At 37.3% G+C, this 26,195-nt stretch overlaps 1 protein-coding gene across 1 annotated transcript in view; it reads right to left on the reverse strand.

Moving 5' to 3' along the window:
• The window catches only part of LOC104827832 (CUB and sushi domain-containing protein 1), a gene marked incomplete at its 3' end in the record, with an annotated part of 962,107 nt that overhangs the window by 226,308 nt on the left and 709,604 nt on the right, over positions 1-26,195 (reverse strand). Inside the window, exons 23-24 of the mRNA XM_010561097.1 lie at positions 11,289-11,458; positions 2,097-2,253 (exon numbers count right to left, since the gene is read on the reverse strand). Of these exons, the coding sequence (XP_010559399.1) occupies positions 2,097-2,253; positions 11,289-11,458 (327 nt within the window). The remainder of the gene's footprint in view (positions 1-2,096; positions 2,254-11,288; positions 11,459-26,195) is intronic.

Consider the following 26,195-nt stretch of genomic DNA (forward strand, 5'->3'; position numbering starts at 1 on the left):
CAGGGAAGTTAATTTGAGCTGTAAACTACATCTTGATTAATCCCAACAGATAATTATCATTTTGTGTTTGATGTATTTATCAAATGCAAAATGGACACATTTGTTTAGTAACTGCATTGGAACTGCACCAAAAACTCCATTCCCATCAAATAATGAGTATAAATTTCTGTTATATCTAATCTTTTAAATAATGCTAGGCTTGGACTCATTCAGAAAAAGAATGGGAGTCAGCACTGCAGCCAATTTTCAAAGCATTGCAAAAGAATGCATCTTCTGCTTGTATCAATTTATAAATGGTGAAAAGTCCCACACTGAAGTGTTTGGAAATAACATAGAATATGTTTTCTTGTTACAGTTGATGGAAGTCACCTGGTTAGATGGTCACTATCTCAAAATGTATTATCTTGAATTTGGCTTCCTGAAAATACACATGAAAAGTAAGGAATTAGACTGTATTTACAAATGGGGACTGTCTCATGTGAGAGCCGGCAGGAGGAAAAGTCATTACAGAGGAACATTTCAACAGGAACTGCTGCAAATTGATCACATATGATACACTAAATGAGATATCTGGCAACAACAACAAAAAAGTAAAATGTTATGAAGAGATAGGAAAGTGAGTTTTGCTTCTGTACACAATATTGTTAAGATTACTGTTAGAAGACTGTGTCAAATTCTGCCTACACACTTCAGAAAATGTGAAAATACTTGGAAGAATAGAAATCAGAGATTCAAAACTAATCAAACAGCCAGGAAAAGAAGTCTTAAGACATGAATGTTAGCTTACATAGAAAAATCTGGTACAGGAGAGCAAATCTTACTAGAATTGTGAACTGAAGTGTAACAAAATCAAGCTATTGGATGCAGAAATTAAGCCAAATTCCATCTTTAAACAAAATGCTATTTCTAAATGGTAGGTGGAACTGATCACTGCAACAGGATTTGAAACCAACTGATTCAAGACACTTGAAACCAGAGGCCTTAAAATAAGATTATTTTTAAAACAAATGTTTTGTTCCTTTTTCCAAAGGAAAGATTCTACAGTCTCCATAGGCAAATCAGAGTAGATTTGCCTAGTGGTTCTTTCTGGATTCTGAAACAAAATGAAAGAATATATACTATTCAAATTTAAAAGAAAAAAAAATCATTTTAACACTTTTCATCTAGCCAGAGAAACCTTCCTTTCCTTTATGGTTCTGTAAGAAAAAAACGCTAGAAGTAGGATGAAAAAATTTCAGATTTACCAGGCACAGCAGAAAGACAGAAGGGAAAGTGAATGATTTCTGCTTTTCCACAGCTGGCTCCAATCCAAAGGGAACCCAGCAGATGTACTAGAAAGAGCTATGATTCCGTTTCTGTGCCACTGTGTGATGTGGTCCTCTGCTCTGCAGGATTCAACAGGAGCTTATGGAAGCTGATGTGAAAGGCAATAAATTGAAGGCAAAGGGAACTTGGAGATTCCTTGAAACCTGGACAAAATATCTCTATGTGTGTTGGAAACAAACTAATTATCCCCAAAGTTATCCCCCCCCCAAAGACTAATTTTTTTTGCCAGCTAAATTACTTAAATTAATTACATGCAAACTGTGGGACAAATGCACTGTTTGTCGAAACTTGTTCACTCAGGTCTCCTTCCAACATACTTCATCCTGATCCTGACAAGCAGTCAGGACACATCAAGAGTGTGCACTCAGGCACACTGTATTCTTTTTATTCTCATTTGTACTCCTATTTTTTTTTTTAATTTGACTGCAGAGATTGAATGTTCCATTTTTAAAATCTATCTCTGTATAAGTTTTCTGCTACAGTGTAACACTAATATATTCAACCAACATGTCACAAGTTACTTTTCAAATCCCACTGCTAAGTCTTCAAAATAATAAAGCTTTCTAAATTTGAAAGGTTACAGTTTTGCTTTTAGTAATTTTCTTGAATTACTAACACCTGTCCAGCCATGTAGACAAGCAAAATTCAGTCTCCTAACCACAGTACATTCTAGGAAATTACCTTCACCATTCCACGAGAAATCACTGCAGCTGAGAAACACACATTTCCTCACAAAACAGTCAATCAGACCATATTTGTGAGCTACTTACTTGTGTAAGTGAGCTGAAATCCTTGGTCAGTATCAGATCCATTGGTATTAAACTCTATCCACAAATGGTTAGAGGTGCTATTAAGGATAATTCCCATCATGTCATTTTTGGTGAAGGATCCCAAAGAGCGTGAAGAACTGTCTTTTCCATCATACACCTTGTAGAAACAAAATAATAGTATGAAACTGGACATCAAATCTAAATTTTTTAAATCTTTAGTTTATCTTTATACAATATTTCCAAAGTTAGATATGTATCACCAATAGTTTCTCCAAAAACTTAATGTTTCAATTTTGTGAGGTACAGACCACTTGGTTATGCAGTTCAGTGAAATATAAAATATTCTGTCACACTTAAGGTGTTATACAGTCTTTTTTCCTTTTCAGTTTTCTGAGTTCATCTTGAATGAAATTAATATTTATATGCAACTCTATCTTCTGAGGTTTCATAAGATCAGATTATTTTTCACTATTATTCACAAAGGCTAACAGAAGTATAATTTCAGAAATCACCACTGAAGTAAGGCTGTAGGAGGTAAACCCTTACAGCCTACTCTGTTCTCTCCTGTCTGGACATATCAACAGCAGAACTGAGGTATTAAAGTCAATCTGTCACCTTTTATTTCAGACTCTGAGCCTGCAGTAAGTTTTGTTTTACTATAGGTTTTAACAAAGAAAGATAGGTCTTCAAAAAGATATGTGAGTCTATTTCCAAACTAAGTGTAGAGATGTTCTTATTTATGATGTTACTTTATTGAAAACTATCAATAGAAGACAAAATCAACAATACCTCTGCAATTTTACAAATCCTAGAATGAATAAGAATGTCTTTTCAATTGTTCACTAATATAGGACAAGTACAAAGAGTTGGCTCAGGGGTGAAAAATTATTTTTGCTTATTGCAAAACCTTGAAAGCCATAAAGTACCAAAATGGTCTTCTGTGTGTTTTTTGTGTGTCAAGATGAGTTAAAAAAAGCTAATTTCTTCTTTAAATTAATCACCCATACATTCTCATGAAAAAATAGGCAAATATGAAGTGTATTTCCTACTTCCAAACCATATACCATCCCTCATGTGGATGCTTATATAAAGGAAGCCATGAATCTTAACGGCTGCTTTCTAATATGAAGTAAAAGATAATTCACCCTGATCTCATATGTCGTAGAGTGACTGTAGACAACTAGTGCAAAAGGTACAATTACAGTAAATATCTTAAACTCTGGATCTTCATCTCTCCATTCTCAGACCTTGTGGTAGAGTGAGGGTTTATGCTGATTCCAGCCAGAAGCAGGCAGTGACCTATTCAACAATATAAATTGCTACAATTAAGTCACAGACACTTCTTCCTATTTGAATGTCCAGTTAGATCTATTAATGAAATTTAGAAATGCATCTTTTGAGAGGACAGACCACTGCAATTACATTTATGGATGATGACCAACAGTTAAAAGCAGAGTTATCTTCTCAGTGGAGCAAATACCAGCATACCATCATTATAGGTGAATGTCTTGAAAGTACCTCATTCATCTCAAGTGCCAACATGAATGAAATAACAACATCCATAAAGATTTTTTAAGATAAAAGCATAAATTCATTTAAATAAACATACACAGATATAAATAATAAACTTCCCTAAAAGAAGCTTTTGAAAAATAATGTATTATGCTAGGTATTGATAAAACAATACATTCTTTCCTTATTACTAAGGCAAAGATTGTCTTATATCAGGGCACATAGATGAGCTATTGGAAGACACAATTGTATTTAAGATTCATGCAAGCAGTAACACATAGTTAATGTCTACCTCTTGGCAGGAATAAGACTTTAAGCTGTACTGAGAGTATCTGAAAAAATGCTTCCAAGCTTCTACCATTGTCCTGGGCCAGAACTACAGATCACTTTCCCAGACTAATTACACTTTATTTATCAGAGCTAGAAATCTATTGTACAAAATAAATAAGCATTCATTCACCATAAAATTTATTTTTCAATAACATTCTGTTCATGTATATTATGCAAAAAGCTTAGATATATTTTACTTGGTTTGAGAGCTATTGCTTTGGATGGCATGATCTATTTTTAGCTGTAATTAATAAAAATGCTATCTATGTTTAAAAAAAAGTGATTGTTATTCATCTTTAAAAAAACCAACAACTGCTCATTACTACAATTGTCCCTTAGACATTCTGTTCCAACAGTGTTCTACCTCACTGTTACAGATACTCTTCCTAACTCAGGATCAGCAAGTTAAATAATAGTATCTCTCAACATGAATCCAGACACAAATGAAAACATTGTTTTATGAAATAAAAATGAGATAAGAGGGATCATGTGAAAGCAGCTGTAAAAAAAGCTGTGACAATTTTTAACTGGTGATACTTCCCCAGCTGTTGTTAACATTACAGATGTAAGTAGGTACATGTCTACTCTTGTAATTGAAACAGTGTTAGTAAACAAATATAAGCACTGAATCTCCACTGTCTATACTGATAACTTGTTCGAACTATCCCTGGGAAAGAAAAAGCGTTGTCCCTAACAATTCTTGGTCATGATTTGGTAATTAGTGTGGGCCAAGGACCATTCCCAATAGGCAGCTTTTGTGCAGCCATTGTGTTCTGTCCTATGTGTCTGTCTCCAGAGCCAGAGAACACGTTTAATATACTAGTCTAGACATTATTACTATTAACTCATATATAGTGTGCCTGTTTAACTCATTCAGAAGAACCCATTTGAAATATAATTCACATGCTACAATTACTATTTTCTCTGTCATGAAGAAAAAAGGAAGGTCTATTTGGCCAAATAAATGAAAGACATGAAATTACATTCTGGTTTTCCTCTTACCTCTAACAAATTCACAGTGATTGCATTATAAAGATTTCACCATAAGTAGCCACTTTAAGAATTATGAAATTTCAAGTGGGAGTTAAAGCAGGGAGGTCGGGAAGCTGAAGTGTTAGTGAGTGAGAAAGGATAAGCTTTAAAATAAACAGATAATCCAGGTACTCAGTTTTGCCATATGCCTCAAAATGGTGATTCTCTTTCTATTTCTTTACTTGAGTTCAGATTTCTTTCCTGCTAATTCAAGTTCAAACTTTGCCACAGCTATGGAAAGCTTTGCCCACAACTTACAGTCCTTAACCTGCATGTATTATCCCTGAAAGCATTAGATTTGACCCTTCCTCATGCACTGGTCTTACTGATGTCAGAAATGCCCTTGCAAATTATGTTATTCCCTATGTACCATAGCCTCGATATCCAGCCTCAATACTCCCACTTGTTCCAACAGTAAACCTAGTTGCATATATACAGCCAAAGGTGGTTTATATTTTCAAAGCCAGTAAACAGTGCCAGAGTCCAGTCACCACAACTTGATTGTCTACACAGTATTTATTGTCAGTACATCCCTGGCATGCATTTAATGCAGACTTACTAACAAACACCGTCACAAATCTTTCCAGAGGAAGCATTAGTGCAGGAGCTGCATAGGCCAGGGACTGTTTCTGAGAGACAGTTTGAGTGAGCCACCTTGTTTTGTAAGATTAGAGAGTTTAACGTTATGGATGTAGTCAAACTGCAGAAGCTGGCCTCAGGGGCAGCAGGGAATGATCACAGCTTTGTTTGGAGCACTAGGATAAATGTAGCCAGAGCATTTAGGGATGCCCCATTTCACCTAAACATTTGTGAGGAACTAAAAGGGAAGTGCTTGCTCTACTGCTGGGATTAAAATATGCAGGCAAGAGAAGAGGACAGTGCTACAATTATTCATGAGGTGAAATGCTCTAGTAACAGTGCTAATGTATCTGCACCTGCTGTGGGAATGTAAAAACAGACACTCACCTGAAGGAGAAGAAAATGCTGGCTAGATTTTCTTAAACTCCACTTTCTCATTCTGACAGTAAAAAGAAATTACTTACAACTAAATTGCAGTTTTCCTTAACTGTGGAGATCTTTATGGCATAAAATCATCCCAAAGGGAAATGCTTTTAAAATATTGCTTCGATGGTCCAAGAGATAATTCCTGTACAGCTTGCTGACATTGTTATGCATTTTCCTATATACATTCCTAAATCTTGTCATTACATCCTCATGGAATTCTTAGCAATCCTACCTCAAACAAATAGTAATATTATAAACTTCATAAAACATTCGTGTTGGGTTGACCTTGGCATTATCAGGATTGTTTCTTACAATTTTTTACTCACTCCTCTTTCTCACACACTACTGTGCAGCATTTTTTGCCCTTTCTTAAGTATGTTTCCCCCAAGGCGCCCCAGCCTGGTCTGCGGGCCTGAGCGGTGCCCTGGGGTGGGTGGGTTGGAACCGGCTGGAACCAGCTGTGTCCGGCTCGGGGCAGCCCCGGCCGCTCCTCACAGAGGCCGCCCGGCAGCCCCCCGCTAACAAAACCTGGGCACCTGCACCCAATGCAACATTACATATGTACAGATTTTCTTTAAAAAGATATTCAGACGGGAAAATGCCCTATATTTCAGCACAAGGTTTATAAATATTCTTAAGCCTTATTGCATCCCTTGCAACCTGCCTGCAAGGCAGTCTTGGGGCTTTCTTCTATGCAAACACAAGATAGAAGGCTGGTGTTTATAACATATTTTGTGCATATTTAGGGTAAAGATAGGAAAGAAAACAAACTTCAGAAATCCAGAGCCCTGCCAAAGCTGTGGGAAAGGTAAGCCTTTGGAGAGTATCTTAATTTCCCAATTGCTCAGACTGTAGATCTGGTCAGAGCACGTGAAAATTTAATTCTGTCTCACATGCTCAGTTCTCCTTCCCATGCAAATCAGGACAGGAACAGGAAGAGGGAGAAGAGAGTAGATAGAATATATTTGCTTAAACATTAACCGAAGCATACAACCACAGTTAAGGCACATTGCTCTCTACAGCTTGAGGAGGGGAAGCAGAGAGGGAGGTGCTGATCTCTTCTCCCTTGTATCCAGTGGTAGGATGTGTGGGAATGGTTCAAAGCTGCGCCACGGGAGGTTTAGACTGAATATTAGGAAGCATTTCTTTACTGAGAGGGTGGTCAGGCACTGGAACAGGCTTCCTAGAGAGGTGGTCGATGCCCCAAGCCTGTCAGTGTTTAAGAGGCATTTGGACAATGTCCTTAATACCATGCTTTAACTCTTGGTCAGCCCTGAACTGGTCAGGCAGTTGGACTAGATGATCGGTCCCTTCCATCTAAAATATTCTCTTCTATTCTATTCTATTTCTGAATAATTTTAGGGAGTAAAATAAAATAAAATAAAATATTATGTTAGCTGAGAATGAACTCATCCTTCCTGCTGAAAAATTAGGTGCTGTAGTCCATAAGATATTTCCCTTTTCCCTACCTGATATTAAAAAGGCTAATTTCTTTGAAAAAAATGTAAAAATAAAATGGAAAAGAAATGCAATAGTGACCTCTGATAAATTGTTGAAGAAGACAAATATATGACCGTGTATGAAGGAGAAGACATCACCCCACATGTATATAAACAAAATTGATAATTAGTCCTAAAGATGTTGTAGCGCTGAAATATGAGTTTATAGAGGACTGAAGAAGGTTAAAAACAAAATAGGGGACAGTATTTTGCCTCTGTATATAGTACTGCCTTGTAGTATCCATTTATTGAGTTTTCTATTTAGTTTTGGTCTGTGCATGGGCAGAAGGGCAGAGTAGAGCTGTGGAAAGTGCAGACACAGGCAATGATTGAGGAGCAGCTGCCTTGGAAATAGAGGCTAAGTTTGGACAGAAGAAGGCTGAACAGGGATATGATCAAGGTTTACAAAACCATGAAGGCATTAGAGAACATGAATACAAAACTATTCATCAAATCCTGTATTGTTAGAGCAAAGAAGTACTTAATGAAACTTGATGTTTCATTAATCAACTAACGATGTTGATTTCAAAGAGATGAAAGAATCTACTTCTTTACACAGTACATAGTGAACTTCTAGGATTTGCTGTCATAGAAGAGGCTTCTAGCAGTATCAACTAATTTAAAGGACTACCAAAATTCAAAGACAACATGTCAGTAGCAGATGGAAGAGACAGCAAAGTGTGGCCTAACTTAACCCAACAGCTGTGGATTTTGGGGGAGTGTAAGGGCAATGGAGCACAGACAGTGGCCAAGCTTGCATATTTTAGCTAAATAAAACCACCTATCACTATTATCAAGAAAGCATATTGAGCTAGGTGGACCACTTGGTTCAACTTGGCAAGGTAACTGTTATGTTTCCAAGATAACTGGCATTGCTGTGGAAACAAAAATTCTTCATGCTGGCTTCCTGTACTAGGTTGCTGGAATGTTCTCTCCTTTCAGCTAGCAGGCTTTAAATCATCACAAAGTGTCTTTTTAGTGGTAAGCAAGCAGGCAGTATCATCTCATGATGCATGGCAAGACTGGAAAGAACATTTCTTTCAGTCTAGAAGAATATCTCCTATAGATTAACCAAAGAAATCAGAAGCTGACAAGTTTATAAAACCTGAATGCTAGAGATACTTTAGCCACTAATATAAACAGAGCTAGGATGCAAGCCCAAACATTAACATTCAGTTGTGCACTCTGTTCAACCTCTGGCACATTTTCAGTCAAGATTTTGGCCTGCTCCTTTTGGCAGTCCTCTGGACAATGCCTGGGTAAGTTTGGGGGCCAGATCAAGGGCTGATACCAATGGAAATATGAACAAGGACATCCTGGCATGGGAGTGGATAAGAAATAGACTTTATTTTTATAAATGCAGGTTACGGAGGGCATAGGGGCAGAGAGTTTAATTGTATAAATGGAAGTTGTGGTGTGCCAGTTGCCTCAGAACCAGAGAACAGGCCTTGCAGTACAGATATCACCACAATTTTGCCTTTGCTTCCTTTGGATCCTCAAGAGTATTGTGCTAACAGATCTATGAAAGAAGAAAGTATCTAGCAGATTGCTCAGAACAGCTTTCTCTCAGGCAAATCTTTCTTATATCCCCAGGGAATATCTCTAAGTATGCTTGATATTACTCATGAAATGTTCTGAAGGATAACTGAGTTTCTTAAATGTTTGTTTAGAGTCTTCTAAGGGTTTTTTTTGTTCAGCTAGTTTATTAAATTATTTATAAACTTGATACGTGCAAAGCTTCTGGGAGACTTATGTACCATATTCAAGCAGCTCAGTGGGTGTCGTTGTTTAACCCCAGCCAGCAACTAAGCACCACACAGCCACTCACTCCCTCCCTCCCACCCAGAGGGATGGGGGAGAGAATCGAAAAAAGAAGTAAAACTCATGGGTTGAGAGAAAGACAGTTTAATAGGACAGAAAGGAAGAAAATAGTAATAATAATAATGATGATAATGATGAATATACAACACAAGTGATGCACAGTGCAATTTCTCACCACTCACCGACTGATGCCCAGTTAGTCCCTGAGCAGTGATCCACCCGCCCCAGCCAACTCGCCCCAGTTTATATACTGGGCATGACATCACATGGTATGGAATATCCCTTTGGGCAGCTGGGGTCAGCTGTCCTGGCTGTGTCTCCTCCCAACTTCTTGTGCCCCTCCAGTCTTCTTGCTGGCTGGGCATGAGAAGCTAAAAAATCCTTGACTCAATCTAAACACTACTTGGCAACAACTGAAAACATCGGTGTGTTATCAACAGTCTTCTCATACTGAACCCAAAACATAACATTATACCAGCTACTAAAAAGCAACTTAACTCTATCCCAGCCGAAACCAGGACAGTGGACAATTAAGTTCTTCCTTGTCTGCTGCATCTGTTCAGAGCAAAAATACTTTTGGGGATCTGCACTGTCATATCATGGAATACGGGAGCAAAGGACAATATAGATTACACATTTTGCCCACCTACTCAATTCTTTTATCTAAAAGGAAAACCATTGGCCAAGGTCTTGCAGTGTTTCATCCATGGTGGCCACACAAGCATGGAGGCGTTTATTATCAATGATTTTGTGGGTAAAGATGGAGAAAATGCTGTTCTTTTGACTGTAACTTTCTAATACTATTGGGGATTCTAAAAGTTTTGCTTATTTCATGGTCTAATTCAGCCTGTACTTGCTAAAATGAACAGGTATGATAACAAAGATATGAATGTTTATATTAATAAATACTTAAAGGGAAGTCTTTTTTTTTTTTTTTTTTTCTCCCCACCTTCATTGTATCTCTAAATGCCTTGTACTTTGCAGGACATGTATAACTTCAGATTGAATTGTCACACTTATTTACATAAGGAATCTCTTAAGATGACAAAATGGATAAAAGCATGGCCACCAAAATTTGATCAATAACAATGATATCTTTAAACTACTTGTGGGAAGCATTCAGTGCAAATAAAAATAGTAACATCAAATTAAAAATGTAGGCAGCAATTTCTGACATGTTAAATGGTTGCTGTGAGATCCTCAGAAAGCAAGTTGCTAACTGAATTCTGAATACTTGGTGATTGAAGTATCAATTAACTCTGAAAATTTAGAGACATAATTTTGAAAGAATAATTTAATGTATGCTCAGCACTTCAGATGAATGTCATGATTTTCAGTACATACAAGTATGCAACAGCTATTAGTAAGACAAGACGAATTATGGCCATGGTGTAGAAATGTACATTACATGTTCAAAATCTGTATATATTTAGCCTGTGTTTCAAAGGCTATGTACAGAACAAAAGAATGAAAACCATCTTCTGTAACTACAGTTTTAGTCAATATTACAATGCTATATGTTAGCTAGATTCTTTCTATTCAAATGAGCAACATAATTAATTTGAAACAAAAACAAAAAAAGTTCTGTGCAAGACAAAACAAGAAAATAAAAATGTACCAAAATTAAAACCTGTCCTTTCTTAAGTAATCACTGTGCTACACTTACAAATATTGCTGCAAACAGAAAATAATGTAGACACTTTAGTAATCGAAATCCAAGTTCACATTTTAGGTTTTCTTTTTAGAATTTAACCCACTGTAAACAGCCTAATACTTCTATAAATGTAACTGAACTCTTAATGTCATCTATAGTCCCTTTGAATCTAGTATAAATAAGTAAATCTAGTATAAAGAAAGTGATGCTATCCACATAGAATTTATTAATTTTGTGTGAGAAAGTGAAATGAAAATAAAAATAATTGGTGTTAAGAGCAGAGTTGTTATGCAATATGAATGTTGAGCATGGTAGAAAGTGACATTATTTTCTTTTTACCTTAACAATATCTCCCTCATGCAGCTGAAAGCTCCTGGCTCTGAGATGGATCCCTTTTCCAGCCTCTGTTTCAATTTTATAGATACATTCATGGTTGTTGTCATAATTAGATGGATAATTTGGAGACAGCAAGGTTCCTTCATTTGCAGAGACAGTTGCTCCACATTCAGCTAAAGAAAACAGACACATTTAAAAAAAGAAGTGAATTATCCATTTCAAGAAAATATGGGTTATTTGCAGTAATATTTAGACTCTGTGAAAATTCTAGTGGGCTATCTAGGAAAAGTATATTTCTCTCAGATTTCATCTGTAGGACCAGCTCCTAGAAATCCTACCAAAGTTGCTATCTGTCTCCTGCATTTCACTGGGTACATTTATTATGTGCACTTACATGCTTTCACGTAATTCCCTTTACCTCCAATTTATCCCGTGGTCCTCCCATCAGACTAATCTATAATGCAGGTTAGCTGGATTCCATAAAAATTGGATGTTTTGTTGAAATATTGTTATTGTGGTAAGATTTCAAATAAATGTAACATTGATTTTTACTTCCCTATTCTTCTTTACAAACAAGTACTAGAAAAAGCAGACAATAAGCTGCTGAGATAAAAGAATCCGGCAATAAATCAAGAGCATTCAAACATGTTTTTCACCACCAGGAATAACAATGAAAAAACTAAAAAACAGACCAACATTTACTGACATCAGTCAGGGCCAAGCAGACAGCTCCCTTCTTTTCCATGTAGAGTGTAGATGAGTCTTTTTCACAGCCATCTGTAGTACAAACTTACTGACACTTTCAGGAGTAGACATTTTTGTCATTGCTCCCCAGTAAAGAAAATAATAAAGTGTAGGAAGAGTGGTATGTTCCAGCTCATGGGCTCAGTTTGAGTTCTGAATAAAGACTAATAAAATTATTCCAAATGTGCAGTATAAATTTCAGCGCATAAATGAAAACATGCAAACAGATAGAAAATAATATTGGTGTGCTGTTCAAATATTCAAAATGCTTAAAAATGGCCTAAAAATACCTTATAAAATCCCACAGTAACAGTAACATACTAATATTAATCTACAATTTCTTTTAAGGTGCAAGAGATTGGTATTTATATCTCATTGTTCAGTCTAAAGATAAAATATACCATGTGAAATAGAGATTTTGACATAAACGTCATTCAGACCTCATTCAGACTTTGGTAAAAACCTGTTATAACATTTATAATAATAATAAAATAACACATAATTGTAAATCAACAGATGTATTTTATACAAGATGTGATAGGTTTAAAAAAATATGTGTTTTTCTAGAAATATTCAATAGATTTTTAGGTTTCATAGGACATTAAAATATTCATTTTTGGAAGTGTGTGGAGTTTACAATTTTGGGTAAAACAGTATAGTTTAACAAGTATATATGTAACGAATGATTTTGAAAATATAGTGTAAAGATAGATCAGAAAATAATTCGTTTAAACATATTCAAGAAGAAATGTATGTTTCATATTTACAAATAAACAATCTAAAAATTTTCTGTTTACATTTCCGAGTCCTTCACAGACATCATCAAATTTATATGCTTCCTGCTTTTGAAAAGTCTAAAAACAATGATATTTTCTGTATTTTTTACTTCCTCCCCACAAAAAAACTGAAGAAAAAAGGGAGGAAGAAGGAGAAGGAGAGGGAGGCAGGAAGGCATGGAGGGAAAGGGGAAGGAGGGAAGGAAATATGAAAGGGGGGAAGAAAGGAAGTGGAGGGGGAATGAGATAGTTACAGTCTTACTGGAAGTCTTATTTCTACTCTACATTTGGGATCTCCTTAGGCAAAGTGAAGAAGGAAATCACCAGTAAGCTGGCTCTGGATCTTTGGTTTTGTGCACAGTTAGAGTTCATTTGCTATTTTCAGGTAGAGCTTTATGTTCTCCCCTTCCTTAGCTTACTTAGGCCCTGAGCTGCATTATATTTATTAGGCAGAAGAGTGTTGAGGAGTAAGAATTCCTGCCACCAAACTTCGGACAGCCAAACCCTTCCTTTGTTGGGGACTGTGAGATGCACCGGGTATTTCTAACATGTTTAAAGTCACTTTACTTTGTCTAAATGTTTCAAAGAACCATAGTAGACTGACAAATTGTCGTGGTTTAACCCCAGTCAGCAACTAAGCACCACGCAGCCGCTCACTCCCCCCCCATCCAGTGGGATGGGGGAGAAAATTGGGAAAAGAAGTAAAACTCGTGGGTTGAGATAAGAACGGTTTAATAGAACAGAAAAGAAGAAACTAATAATGGTAATGATAACACTAATAAAATGACAACAACAATAATAAAAGGATTGGAATGTACAAATGATGCGCAGTGCAATTGCTCACCACCCGCCGACCAACATCCAGCTAGTCCCCGAGCAGCGATTCCCCCCACTCCCCAGTTCCTAAACTAGATGTGACATCACATGGTATGGAATACCCCCTTGGCCAGTTTGGGTCAGGTGCCCTGGCTGTGTCCTGTGCCAACTTCTTGTGCCCCTCCAGCTTTCTCGCTGGCTGGGCATGAGAAGCTGAAAAATCCTTGACTTTAGTCTAAACTCTACTTAGCAACAACTGAAAACATCAGTGTTGTCAACATTCTTCACATACTGAACTCAAAACATAGCACTGTACCAGCTACTATAAAGACAGTTAACTCTATCCCAGCTGAAACCAGGACACAAATGAATGAGATTTTTATTATTGATACTTCTTTGGTAAAGGATCTTTCAAATATATGATACATACTACATATGGTTACATATACATATCTCAATACATTTGTGTGTACATATTCATATGTAGCTATTTTTGTCTTTGATTTTTAGGAAGGATGTGGAACTAATTAAGTTTACAAAATGTAATTCAAAGCAATGCCAACATTAATGCCAGACTTGTTTAGAGCCATACTACTCCATGCCTTCTTGTGTTTACGACACCAGTACTCTACACAAGCCTTCTGCAAACAAGTGTTTGCCCCAATAAAGATCCATGCAAAAGTATCTATGTTCCCTTAGGCTGCATTGGTATCTTATTATCTACCCCCTTCAAAGAACTGGACAATATAGAAGTAAAATGCTGAAGAGGAGAAGAAAATAAGAAAATGTTATGGAAGCAAAGGTTTTTTCTTACATAACATTCATACAGTATTCTACATTTTGTTTCAGTGATGGACTGTAAACCACTAAGACCTATGCAGTAATAGAAAAGGTGTACAATGGGCTTTCTCTAATCTAGAACTGGCCAAATTTCCTGCTCCGATAAGTCTGTGTTCCAAAGTTCAAAACCACGGCAATTTAATTATGAGAAGAAAAGTACTGATGTATAAGATGAGGGATAATGAGGGTTACGAACTCGAGTTAATATGATATTACTACCCCTCTAAAGTACACTACATTCTGCAAGCAGCAGACATGCTTTCTTCTATGAACAATTAGTTATTTACTAAAATTCAATTACATTGCAAAATTCTTCGAATACAAGTTGACACTCAAATACCTCCAACCCATGTTGTACAACTGTACTCTGTTTTCAGTGCATACCACCCCTTCTCAAATACCTTGCAAATATTTGACAGCTACGCAGTTTCCTCAGGCCCTATCATTCCCTTCGTTATCATGACAAAGGATGCTCATGTTGTCTGATCAGTCAAGTTTCCTAGCTCATCTCATGTCAGTCAGTAAATCACTGACGCAGGCCCCAGAAAGAGGTTTCCAAAGCAAAGCAAGCCCTTCTTTGCAAAATTCCCTCCCTCAATAGGAAAATTATACAGAACGTGTCACAGTTCAGGTTAAGGTTTTCTCGCCACTTTTTGCTAATATTAAGATACCAGGTTAAGGCCATGTTTAATCCCCCAATTTCTTGACCTGGAGATTTAGGTGACTTTTTTTCAGAAAAACATTGGCCTCATCCATGGAAAGATTCCTTTCTCTCCAGACCATCCAAGCTATTGGAGATCTGGTGTCCTGATGCCTGAAATCTCTTTCATTTGTGATCAATGCCCCGATACACAAAGGACCTTGTGTTCTAAGGACTTCAACTGAGTATTTTTCTAACTGTTCCTACACACTGCAATCCAGAACTGCATGAGGTCCCTACACATAATGAGGGACTAGAAACTCAAAAAAGCAGCCATGAACAGCAATACTGAGTCTGGTCTTGTCAGCAGTAAAAGCTTATGCAGTCAAAGGCATCTCTCCCCTTCAAGGCCCTAATATTTTACTCAGCAGTATAAGAAATGTCATGCTTTTTTTCTTTAAAAATATCTACAGTAGCTGATACTGCTGCTGCTTTTTTATACAGTAATTAACACACGCAGCCAGAATGTGTGACACCTAAATTCAATTCAGTTTGCCTCTGGGGATTTAAACATGCATCTCCTATGACTTCTGCTTCACGTAAAGGGATTAGAAAATCAGTTAGTCACAAAGTGAGCAAATGTTGGCTAACCTCTTTAGCATAATGGGTACGGCATTAAGCAGGGGAGGAGGAACACTGTTTCAAGGAAATTCATACATTAAACAGTTGGGAAATAAAATTATGAAATAACCAATGAATCAACAGTCACTGTTACCATGTGAGTACCAAACTACTAGACTGGAAAAATATACTCATCTTAACTTCCATTTTCATTGCCTCAATTAATCTTTAATTCTCTATGCAAAATGAAACAACAGCCTTTAGCCACATTGGCAAGATAATTCTCCTAGGAGGCATCAGATATAATTTAAAATTCTTTTACAGAAACAAAGGAAATGAAGCCACATCTCTTACATTCTTGATGAAAGATCAAGCCATGAAATTTTGCGTAAAGTGATATGGCTCATCCACCTATCATAAATGAAAAATAAAAAACTGCTAATCACTCTTGAAAGATGTCATGTAATGTTCCTTACCTAGCACATGTGCTCTATGAGTAACTACTGGTTCTCGTACCTCAAGGTAAGCAGACAAATCTTATGTGATCCTGAAAGAGCTCTTTAGTTCTTAGCTACAGAGGGTTTTCTTTTACTCTTTCACGCACCACACAGCTTGGTATCGTTGGCAAACTTGCTGAGGGTGCACTCAGTCCCACTGTCTATGTCACTGACAAAGATGTTAAAGACCACCAATCCCAATACCAACACCTGAGGAACACCACTCGTCACCGCTCTCCACTTGGACATTGAGCTGTTAACCGCAATTCTTTGAGTACGACCATCCAGCCAATTCCTTATCCACCAAGTGGTCCATCTGTCAAATCAGTGTCTCTCCAATTTAGAGACAAGGATGTCATGCAGGACAGTGTCAAACGCTTTGCACAAGTCCAGGTAGATGTCGTCAGTTGCTCTTCCTTTATCCACCAATGCTGTAATCCCATTGTAAAAGGCCACCAAATTTGTCAGGCATGATTTGCACTTAGTGAAGCCATGTTGGCTGTCATCAGTCACCTCCTCATTTGCCACGTGCCTTAGCATAGTTTCCAGGAGGATCCACTCCATGATCTTGCTGGGCACAGAAGTGAGACTGACTGGACTGTAGTTCCCCAGGTATTCCTTTTTTCCCTTTTTAAAAGTAGGGGTCATGTTTCCCCTTTTCCAGTCAGTGGGTACTTCCCTGGACTGCCACAACTTCTCAAATATGATGGAGAGTGGCTTAGCAACTTCATCCACCAGTTCCCTCAGGACCCATGGATGCATCTCCTCAGGTCCCATGGACTTGTGCACCTTCAGGTTCCTTAGATGGTCTTGAACCTGATCTTCTCTTACAGTGGGCAGTTCTTCATTCTCCCAGTCTCTGCCTTTGCCTTCTGCAACTTGGGCAGTGCAGCTCGAGCACTTGCCGGTGAAGACTGAGGCAAAAAAGTTGTAGAATACTTCAGCCTTCTCCATGTCCCAGGTAACCAGGTTTCCTGTTTGCTGCTGGAGAAGGCTCACATTTTCCCTAGTCTTCCTTTTATCACTGATGTACCTACAGAAGCTTTTCTTGTTGCCCTTGACGTTCCTGGTCAGATTTAATTTTATCAGGGCTTTAGCTTTCCTAACCTGATCCCTGGCTGCTCAGACAATTTCTCTGTATTCTTCCGAGGCTACCTGTCCTTGCTTCCACACTCTGTAGCTTTCCTTTTTATGTTTGAGTTTGTCCAGGAGCTCCTTGTTCATCCATGCATCCCTCATGGTGTTTTTCCCTGACTTCCTTTTTGTTGGGATGCTTTGCTCATGAGTTTGGAGGAGGTGATCCTTGAATATTAACCAACTTTCTTGGGCCAATCTTCCTTCCAGGGCTTTATCCCATGGTACTCTACCAAGCAGATCCCTGAAGGGGCCCTGAAGTTTGCTCTCCTCAAGTCCAGGGTAGTGAGTTTCCTTGCTGCCTTAAGGATCTCAAATCCACCATTTCATGGTCACTGCAGCCAAGGTTGCCCTTGAGCTTCACATTCCCCACCAGCCCCTCCTTGTTGGTGAGAACAAGGTCCAGCATAGCACCTCTCCTAGTTGGCTCCTCTATCACTTGGAGAAGGAATTTATCATCAATGCACTCCATGAACCTCTTGGATTGCTTATGCCCTGCTGTGTTGTTCCTCCAACAGATATCGGGGTAGTTGAAGTCCCCCATGAGGACCAGGGCTTGTGAACATGAGGCTGCTCCTATCTGTCTATAGAGGGCCTCATCCGCTCAGTCTTCCTGGTCGGGTGGCCTGTAGCAGATCCCCCCTATAATGTCACCTGTCCCTGCCCTCCCTTCAATCCTGACCCATAAGCTCTTGGTCAGCTCCTCATCCATCCCCAGGTGGAGCTCCATGCACTCCAGCTCGCCATTGACATAGACGGTGATACCCCCTCCTCATCTTCCCTGGCTGTTCTTTCTAAAGAGCCTGTATCCTTCCTTTCCAACACTCCAGTCATAGAAGCCATCCCACCACATCTCCGTTATGCCAATATTGATTGATACCTCAATTTACTTAGGTATTTTAAACATAATTTGTGGCAAAACCCAAAATATGGGTAATCCAAGAGATTTTTCAACACAGAATGTGTACAAAATTCTGTTTTGAGCAAAAGTAGACAAATAAATAAAGAAAACTGCTAGGGAATTTTATCTCATGAAAGCAAAAGTCTGATAATTCATTAGGTGTTATAAGACATGACAAAAATCTTCCATTTGCAAGGACAGGAGAGACTTCTCTTTCCTCTAGGAAGGACATAGGGGGATTGTTGCAACTTGTACACAGTTGTTTTGAGCCTGAGGGAGAAAGAAGGAAAGTCTTATTTTTTGCAGAAGTAACATGAAATAGTGCCTACTGTGTTCTGACAAGATCTATAAAATTAAAAAGGCCTGATTAATTGGAATTGGACTCTAAATAAAAACTGAGGATAATTTAATTGTGAAACTTTATTGTGACTGTAAAAGAATTAGATTCTAAGCACTGCAATAGCACTAAACACTCACATGTTAAAAACATCCTAGCTAATCTAGTTCCCTAATTTGAAGAACTAGAAAAGAACCATTCAGACATGAAAAAAAATAATATATTTTTGTTTTCATTATAAAACATTAGATTTTAAGCATCTGTAACTTAAGAACAGGGTATACCCTTCTGATGTCCTCAGTGAATAGCTCTGCATCCTTAACTGAGGATGAGGAGCAAGGGATAATGACCTTCTTTAAGAATACAGCATTTTGTCTGCAGCAAAATTGTGTTGTAACTGAACTGTAATGTATACTAACTTAATGCAGCTAATTTAAATGAAAATGTGCTCATAGGGCTAAAGATGTTTGTGCTTTTGTTTCTAAATGAAGAATAAATTCTCTAAAATCTCAGCTCCCAAACTCTTTCTACATAGTTTGGCTGTTAGTGCTTAAAAAAGTTACTATCATCACATCTAAATGGCTTGTTACATAGATTAAACTAGCACATACTAAACGAAATTTGTTCTGTAAATGTCAGCTGCTTATATGGTTCCAATTCAGATTCTTCACTTCTCAAATCTGCCCAAACTATGGAAGTCTGCCAAACTATATCATCCAAAAGACAAGGTCCCTTAAACTCATCTTCTTTTAAAATAAAAAAAATCTGTATGGTACTGGCTCTACATTTCAAAAGGTGGAAAGCAGATAAAACAGATTAATCTAATTTTCTATTACAACTTTTGAATCTTGTGTGCTTTTTAAAGTTGATTTTATTTATTTATTATAAAATCAAAAGTATCCACCCTAGAATTCAAAAGGTATACTCTTATTGAGTGTATACGACATATGTCCTACACGTAAAAGGTTTTAGAGGAACTATATGCTTTATTTTCACTACAGTTTGTGAATTGTCTTTTATAACCTTGCTAAGGACTGCAGCAGACAGGAAAACGCTACCTTATCAAACTGTTCTTTTATACCCTTGCAGGGACAGCAATCTGGAACAGGTATTTGACCCCATTCTTTGTTCTTTTGCTTAATAAAGTAACTTAAATTCTATTTACATAAGTAACTTTTTTTCTTCTTCTTTCATTGTCTCACTTGAAATTGGATAAAAGGAAACTGCAGAGGGTAGATCTTTTGAAGATCATCAAACACTTCCTGAATATGAACACAAATGCTATAAACCAAACAAAATTCAGGGAATCTTGAAATGCTTTGAAATACAGTTCATGTAAAATGTAATCATAACTTTGTTTAATGGAAAAGTTTGCTTTATTATTTGTCTTCATACATCTTGCTAAAAGGTTTGACAGGATTTTAAGCAGATCTCCAAAGCAGAGATCAAATAAAAGTAGTACATGGTTAATTTAAAGGCTTCTCTGCCAGAAAGCACTCTACTGAGTGCAGAATATCTTTGTTGTATTTACAAAATTGTGCAGCAGTTCATAAAATATGAGAAGCAGCTGAGCTCAGACAGTTGATAATTCTTTATGTTTCTTTTGGACAATATTGTTACCCAGTAGGATGGTCATGCAACATTAGAACAAGAGCAAGGGGATCATGGATAAAGCTGAACCAAGCATCATATGCTCTGTCTTCACATAATAGCAAAAACTTAGGGTTTCTCCACAGTCATTGATCGAGGGGTTTCTAAAGCCGAACATATGACTTCTGCAGAGCGGACACAATACATGACTGGACTCAAGCACAGCTTCACATACAAACTCAAATACAGCGCAAGGAGATGAAGCTTCCTGTTAACTGGAATGCTGCATCAAGCGAAGGTGTGCGTGGAGTTTCCACAGCACCTCTGTTGCACAGTGCCTTAATCTTTGAAAAGTTAGCAGTCCTTCATCTCCAATTCTGCAGCCAGCCCTTCACTTGTGAGCCTGAAACCTTTCATCTACACACTGCCATGCTGCTGTGGCAGTGCCTTCACTCTGGTACCACAAGTGCTCTTGTTCTCACCTGGCACTGATGAATTCAGAATCATTGTTATGCTGGGTTTCTCCTAAAAAGTGACTGCCATTGATATTGAAATCATACTGTTTTCACCCTACTTCTCACTCTTTTGCCTTGTAGCTCTTAGCCTGTAACTCTACACTAAGATCACATCACTTCAAATCTGGTGGCTTTTAATGTAACTTCATATTGGAATACAGACTAGTAGATAACAAGCAGATAATAGTTATTTTAATACACAATAAATATTACACGATAATATACATACACAGACCTTAACTACTATTTAATCTGCAGCACCCACACGTGCTCCATTCAGTGCTAACTGTATCATAAGCTACCAGTGAGGAGCTTGAGAAGGTCTGCATGAAAAATATAACTGTACTAGGGAGAAAGCAGGAAGATGTTGGCTTTTCCATCATTACTATCATCATCATTGTCACCACTACCTTTACTGAAGAGATATTTGTCTGGGGACTCCCTCATTCCTCTTCCCAGCTGGTGCCTGAGGAGTGGCTTTCCCTTTTTTTTCTCTCTCTCCTTCTCTTTCTTCCCTCCTTGTTTGCTTCTTTTAAGATGGATTTCAAGTCAAAGTAGGTCATCAGCTATGGACCGCACTAATAAAACATGTGCATGTAAGCCTCTCTCAATGTTCTTTAAGCAACATCCGTATGATAATGGTGAGAACACCTCACTGAACACTTACTGAAATGTCTTGCCGAAGACAAACCTCCTATTCTGTATTTTTTTGTAGCATTCCATTGAAAGACTAATGGACTAGGAAAGGAAAGACTAAACAGCACGTACAGCCATTTTTGAGGTTTGCTTAATTAGTTTTCAATCCATATGCCACTGACATAAGACAGTACTCATGTTCTCAGAACAAATCCTATGATGTTAATTGACCTCAGGGGATTATTGGCAGAATCTGAGGTGAGGGCATATTTTTATTTTTTTTTTAAGATTTTTGTCTATTCCTTCTAGTATCATCTGATAATGAGCTATGAAGATAACATCCCTACATTATTTGTCTTATCAAGAAAAAAATACTTAGCATACACAAACTTAAAATGTAGAAAGAAGGCAAAAGGGTGACCTGAGGCAATCATTATTCCTTCTGACTATAGTTGATTAAAATTTCATACCAGGTCTCACATTAAGGTCTCATACAAATCACTCCTTCTTTTCATTTTGAAAATAGAGTGCCCACTATGCACCTGCTGAAATCTGTTAGTGTTTCCTGAATAATAAAGTTTCAGTTTTGAAATAGAGACAACTCAAACCTGTAATTACTATATTTGAAGATTCATATACAGTAAGACTCAAACACTAACTTGAAGAAATCTTCAATTTTCTGTCAAACACTGACAGAAAAATGAGGGGTTAAAAAAACACCAGGGATTAAAAAAATACCTTTCAATTGTATTTAGAAAAATGCAATGTTATAGTATAAAGAAATAGAAATTATAAAAAAAACTATTAAATAACTTCATTAAGTATCTTGTATAAAATAGAAACCCTAAAGATTTAACAATTTAAATGTGACAGCATTTAGAGTTCTGAAATACAGTGGAACCTGGATACATGCACATCCTTATTACTGTCTGAAGATTCAGAGATTCAGCTACTGATTTTATGTAAGTTTTCTTGCTCATGAGCAGCTCTTAAATGAGAGCTTTCTCTGCCTAAACACTAGCTAAAAATGAATAGCAATTTTCAGACTTAGTTTGACTTCTCAAAGGTGAACTCAAATTCAAATTTTATGCTACAGAGAATTTAAAGAAAACAATGAATGCCAGATCTCAAGGGTTTCACAGATATCTCCAGTGCTATTCAGGCTAACAAGGTTCCCACTTATGTTTCAATCTCAATGGAAATTAACTCAATGCTACAACATGACAAAGTATATTAATTATAATTGATGATTTTGCAATGAATACTAACTAAACTATTAAAAAGAAACAGCTTATTAAAGAGTGTCAGCAATTTATTGTAGCACCCTATCATTAATTATTCATGTAGTATTTATTATAACAACTGAATGTGATAAATTAATATGATATTAATGTGAATACGAGTGAACAATACATTGGTGAAGATTTTACTCAAAAACTATATTAATGCACCATTAAAAATCAAGTGCCATGTAAAATTTAATAAAGGAGCAACACCACTTAAATATGAAATGAAAACATTAAGTAGCTGTTTCTTTTCAGCTTTATACTTTAAGTTTTTCACAGCTTTCTTTAGGAACACTCTATACAGTGGAAATGACTAATGGGGGACAGGAAAGTAGTTACTTTAAAAACCAAACCAAACCAAAAAAACTAGCACTCAAAACTAAGTTTTTTGTATTAATGTGTTATACTTAAACTGTATGCAATGCTTACCATGAAAGGCTAGTTTGAACTGAGTATAGTGTACAAATAATATTTTCATGACATATCTTAGGTAAAATTTATCAGTTTCTTAAGGAGACGGTGAGCAGGGAAAACCCAGACAACTAGACAGAAGCAGCATGCAAATCAGGTAATAGAATGAAAATCTAAGTTAAGACAATCTCAGCAAAGAGAGTTGAAGAACTAATTCAAACTTTCCTTCCCATTATCATGTGATGTCCAAATGCCTAAACCCTGGAAGAGGTGATCAAAGTGTTTAGTTACATGTCCTTGTGAACAGGGGAAAATAACCATCTGTAATAACAAGCATAGCTCTTCAGCCCTAATGCTGAGTAGAGAGGCTAGGTAAAGGCCATTCACATTAGCCAAGATATTAAGGAGTTAAAATAAAATTATTAGTAAATACAACCAAATATTCACTTTTATTTTGCCTTATAATCTTACTACTGCTTCAACTTTGCAATTAATATTACAGACAGATTATGACAGAATAAGCTAGAGTTATCATTTTGTACCTAAACTTCTCTTATAGCAAAGCCATATCTTCTGTGATCTAATAAACATACATTTATTGTATCGTACCCCTCAGAGATTAATGAATCCAGCAGGGTGAACTAGCAATTCCTAAAATGTCTTTTGAAAAGAGAAGGTACCTACACTTGGGCACTGTACCTTGCAATTCACTGTAAAGCTCTCTCCACTCAGGTTTCTACCCACTGCATTCAATAATCAGTGAACAGCGCATCTTTGGCAAGTAGGAAGGAAAGAATGAAATGTCTCCCCTCTTTCAGAATTTCATCAGCATTTCATAGTACACCATAAAGGAATACCAAAACTAAAAGGCTCATTCCTCACCTGTTAGAGGATCACTGCAAGGGATAAAGTCACATTTCAAAAAGTACTTTGGAGGTGATTTAGGTGTACATCAGATGCATGCATTTGATGCTGCAGTTTGACTCCCTCCTCTCCCTCAGCCCCTAGTTATCAGCCACCTATCTCTGGAAATGTCTATACTCACTGGGTATCTTGTTTCATGTCACATTTCTGCTTTTGCACATACCCTACTCCCTGCCAAACCTGAGAAGATACTTGCCACTGGTACCCAAAAAAATGAAGCAGAGCAGCATCTAACTTCTCTCAGTACTGACAACTGCCTTTGGGATAGGCTGCCCAGGGAAGTGGTTGAGTCACCATCCCTGGAAGTATTTAAAAGACATGTAGATGTGGCACTTCGGTTGGTTTAGTGGTGGACTTGGCAGTGTTAGGTTTGCAGTTGGACTCAATGACCTTAAGGGTCTTTTCCAACCTAAATGATTCTATGATTCTATGACAAAGCCATGCCAGTGTGCAGAAGGGAATATGAAATCCATGAGGCCAGGGAAAGCATTCTGCACTGCAGCGTGACAGTGAAACCTTTGGAGTATGGCACTGAGCTGGAAGAATGTATACCTTGTCAGGAGGGGGAACATCTTCTGGATTCGAGATCTATTTCTAGTGTTTATTGTGTTGGTTCATTGAACTGTTATATTCAATTTAAAAAAAAATACTTAGAGGAATACTTCTTCTCTTAACTTATGAGTCTTCCAATTCCTTTTTACCAGTAGCACAAACCCAATACAGAGTGGTAGAAAGCTGCTAACTAGTTTGACTTAAAGCAAACTGGAAGGCAAGAAAAATATGATTAAAAGCATAATCTAGGAAATCTGCCTCAGTAACAGATTTCCTAAACAAACTGTGTGGTTCCTGTTTAAAAGGCTAGTGAAGACAAGAAGATAGCAGCTGAAACCTGATTGCAATGGTCTCCTTTAGGTGGACATTAGCCTCAGAACCAGGGACTTCAGTGACTAAGGAGTTGTTCCACCCGATTTCTGGACTCCAGTATTCACCAAGCTTCTGAGATTCACACAGTTTTGGGGATGCACAGAAGTGCATGACAGCTGAGGAGCTTTACTCTCAGATCTGTACTCTAGGGGGACCAACTCACTAAAAGCTGGGCTTTGTCCTCAGGAAAAAGTAGTCAACTGTGAAATGTAAATGAAACTGTAATAGAATTGTGTAATTATAGGTAGAGAAAAAAAGAGCTATTGCTGGAAGGAAAAAGTGAGAAGAATATGTATCCACACTCTTGGGTAATTTTGTTCACACAGCCATGAAATAAGTATAAAGGTATGTATAAATTTGCAACTATGTAAAAGCAAGTGACATAATGGGAATAAATTATATACATGAAGTAGTGTCAGTAACCATCACAACCACAATTAGTAATCAAACACATTTTTGATTTTTTTTTTTCTGGAAAACACTGGAATAATAATTGAAGCAATAATAACAAAACTGAATAATAACACAGGATGAGTTGTCAATGAATGAAGGGGAAAGAAATTGTTTCTGTTTTCAAATCTCAACTAGACAAAAGATAATCAGGAGAAGCTTTTCTGTACTCCCGTAGCTTGGTTTTTACCGACACAGAAGCAAACCAACAAAACCAAACCCAGTAATTTTACATAATTAAATTATTCAAAAGTAAATTTGGGAAATTAAACCTAAAGCACATAGACAAACATGCCAATTACAGTAATATGCCAGATGATATTGTTAACAACATTATAGGTGACAAGCTGTTTCAGAACAGTAAAAAACCACATGCTTATATCAGTACTCTCAAACCTAAAGATATGGATTATTTTAGTGACATTTCTTCTGCAAGACACTGCGCTTGTTTATTTTCCAGGTAGCCTTGTGCCAGGATTGCTAGGAGGGTATATCTACCTTGACATTATAAATAGAAATGTGCTCCTAATTCCATTAATGCTGTGCATCGCACAAAATGGCGAAGTAGCAGAGTGTTTCTCTCTCTCAGTTCCCCTCAATCTCACATTCCTCTCAGTTACAGTAAATTTTGAGGAGTAAGAGAGGACACTGTGAATGTACATTTAGACAACATATCTCAAAGAACAGTTAGATAAAGGTAGCCAGCCAGGTTGGGGTTTTTTTTCCCTTTAAAAGACTATGTCCTTTATACTCTGGGTAACTGCAGAAAAGCCTTACTGTAGGGTACTTGCTGGAGTGAGTCACTAGTTAAGTAAAGACCGCAGGACAGCTCTTCCAGATGCGATCACTGTGTCTAGAAAGATGGGAA

Source organism: Haliaeetus leucocephalus, unplaced genomic scaffold (assembly GCF_000737465.1).
Source record: "Haliaeetus leucocephalus isolate CR32 unplaced genomic scaffold, Haliaeetus_leucocephalus-4.0 Scaffold141, whole genome shotgun sequence".
Taxonomy (NCBI): Eukaryota; Metazoa; Chordata; class Aves; order Accipitriformes; family Accipitridae; genus Haliaeetus; species Haliaeetus leucocephalus.